General features: G+C 36.6%; 1 protein-coding gene across 1 annotated transcript in view; it reads right to left on the minus strand.

The window, feature by feature from the left end:
* The window catches only part of CSNK1G3 (casein kinase 1 gamma 3), a 108,511-nt gene that overhangs the window by 95,677 nt on the left and 10,670 nt on the right, over window positions 1–2,164 (minus strand). The window contains exon 2 of the mRNA XM_045285052.1: window positions 1,894–1,934. Within this exon, the coding sequence (XP_045140987.1) occupies window positions 1,894–1,934 (41 nt within the window). The remainder of the gene's footprint in view (window positions 1–1,893; window positions 1,935–2,164) is intronic.

A 2,164-nucleotide genomic window follows, 5' to 3' on the forward strand; every position in this document is an offset into this window, starting at 1 on the left:
TTTATAGAAAGAAAATGCCCTATGGATTCTGATTTGAGCATTTGATACCAAAATCCTACTGTGCGTCTTATTTGAGTGAAAACAAGTATCATTTGTTACATTAAAACTTGGTCTGTAAAAAGGAAAGAATTAAATATCAAGCAGTGCAGTTTTTCTGTCTAATCCCAAAAGTTTTTTCTATTTCCTGCTATCTGCCTCTTCTTTCAATAGTTTGACTTAAGTAATATCTAGTACTAATTATCTCACATCATGTGAACAGAACAAGAGAATACTGGTGCAAAATCAGGAAAAGTGTGCGTCAGATTTGTATCCTCTCACCATACTCATTCAATCTGTATGTTGAGCAAATAACCTGAGAAGCTGGATTATATGAAGAAGAATGCGACATCACCATTGGAGGAGGTCATATTAGCAACCTGCGATATACTGATGACACAATCTTCCTGGCTTAAAGTGAGGAAGACTTGAAGCACATGCTGATGAAGGACTTTAGTATAGAATACAACTCAATGTCAGGAAAAGCACAATCCTCACAACTGGGTCAATCGGTAACATCATGATAAACAGAGAAAAGGCTGAAGTTGTCAAGCATTTCATCTTGCTTGGATCTACAATCAATGCTCATAGAAGCAGCAGTCAAGAGGTCAAATGACCCAGTGCAGTGTGTAAATCTGCTGCATTCTTTAAAGCGTTGAAAAGCAAAGACGTCATTGAGGACTAAGGTGTAGTTGGCCCAAGCCACGGTATTTTCAAAAGCCTCACATGCATGTGAAATTGGACACTGAATAAAGCAGACCAAAGAAGAATTGCTGCTTTTGAATTACGGTGTGGGTGAAGAATACTAAGACTGTCTTAGAAGTAGTCAGAATGCTCCTTAGAGGCAGACAGCAGGACTTCCTCTCATGTACTTTGCACATGTTGTCAGGAGAGACCAGTCTCTGGAAAAGGACATCATGCGTGGTACAGTAGACGGGTAAAGAAAAGGAGGACAGCCCTTGATGAGACGGACTGCCACAGGACTGCAGCATGGGCTCAAACAGACCAACAACTGGATGTTGCCGCCGAACCTGGCACTGACCCGTTCTGCAGTACCTCGGGTCGCTTTTAGTAGAAACTGACTCAATGGCACCTAATAACATCGATGACGTCACACTATCTTGATAACTGGTTATATTGGAAAGAATGCCATTTAAAAAAGCCGGCAGGCTTGGGGAAACCCAACTCGGTTTAACCTCAAAGAAAACTGGCTGGCAGAGCAGATAGATAAACTGTGCCAGATGAAAGTTGTCTTGAAGAAATAATTTCCATCCAAATTTCCAAGAGAGACCTCTCTGACTTACTGACTTACAGCTGTACATTTAAGACGTTAGGATAGTCCCATGGGAGTCTGTTTCCTCTGCTACTCCCAACCACATCGTGCATTTCTGAATTGCTCAAAGTTAGGCAATAACCAGCTTTATCAAGACAATATTTTATTCTCTCTGTATAAAGTATCAAACAAAAAATAAGATGTTGGAAGCTACCTAAAAAAGATTTTTTCAAAGAACATAAAGTATGCTTGTGTTTAGTCCAAATACTTGGATCAGAAAGAGAAATCTTGCTTTCTACTTTTTAGTTAATTAAAAATGCCACTATGCTAGCTTTCCAAAATGTAAAATTGTTCCAAAATTTTTTAAATTCATCATGTAATGCTGCCAAGGTAAAGGAATTGGGTTGTCATATACATTAAGGATGTGCTATTAAGAGCTTAACAACAAAAGATCAGCTTTTTTTTCTTTTGAAATAAACATCTTGTCTATAAGTGACATTAAACCAAAAGTTAATTAAAATATAACTTAATAACTATGACAGTAGCAAAACAATAACTAATGAAAATAAGAAACATGAACTTACCAGCTTAATTGCCACATATTCATTTGTATATAAATTTTTCCCTTGAAAAAGAAAAAAAGAATGTCAGATTTTGCCAGTAATTATTTTCAAAGATACAGTATGTAAAACTATACTGTCAACCAACAAAAAATACAAGTAAAATTAAAAGCACTGGGTGTAGTTTCAGCTATTTAGCAAAAAATTTGATAACAAATATTAATTATAATCACACTCAATAGTTTAGTGTTTCACCTGGAATCAACATAAACACTTTAGTCTACTTTAAGAAGGG

The sequence above is a fragment of the Echinops telfairi genome, unplaced genomic scaffold (genome assembly GCF_000313985.2).
Source record: "Echinops telfairi isolate 266 unplaced genomic scaffold, ASM31398v2 ScPeMD7_7469;HRSCAF=8507_1, whole genome shotgun sequence".
NCBI lineage: Eukaryota > Metazoa > Chordata > Mammalia > Afrosoricida > Tenrecidae > Echinops > Echinops telfairi.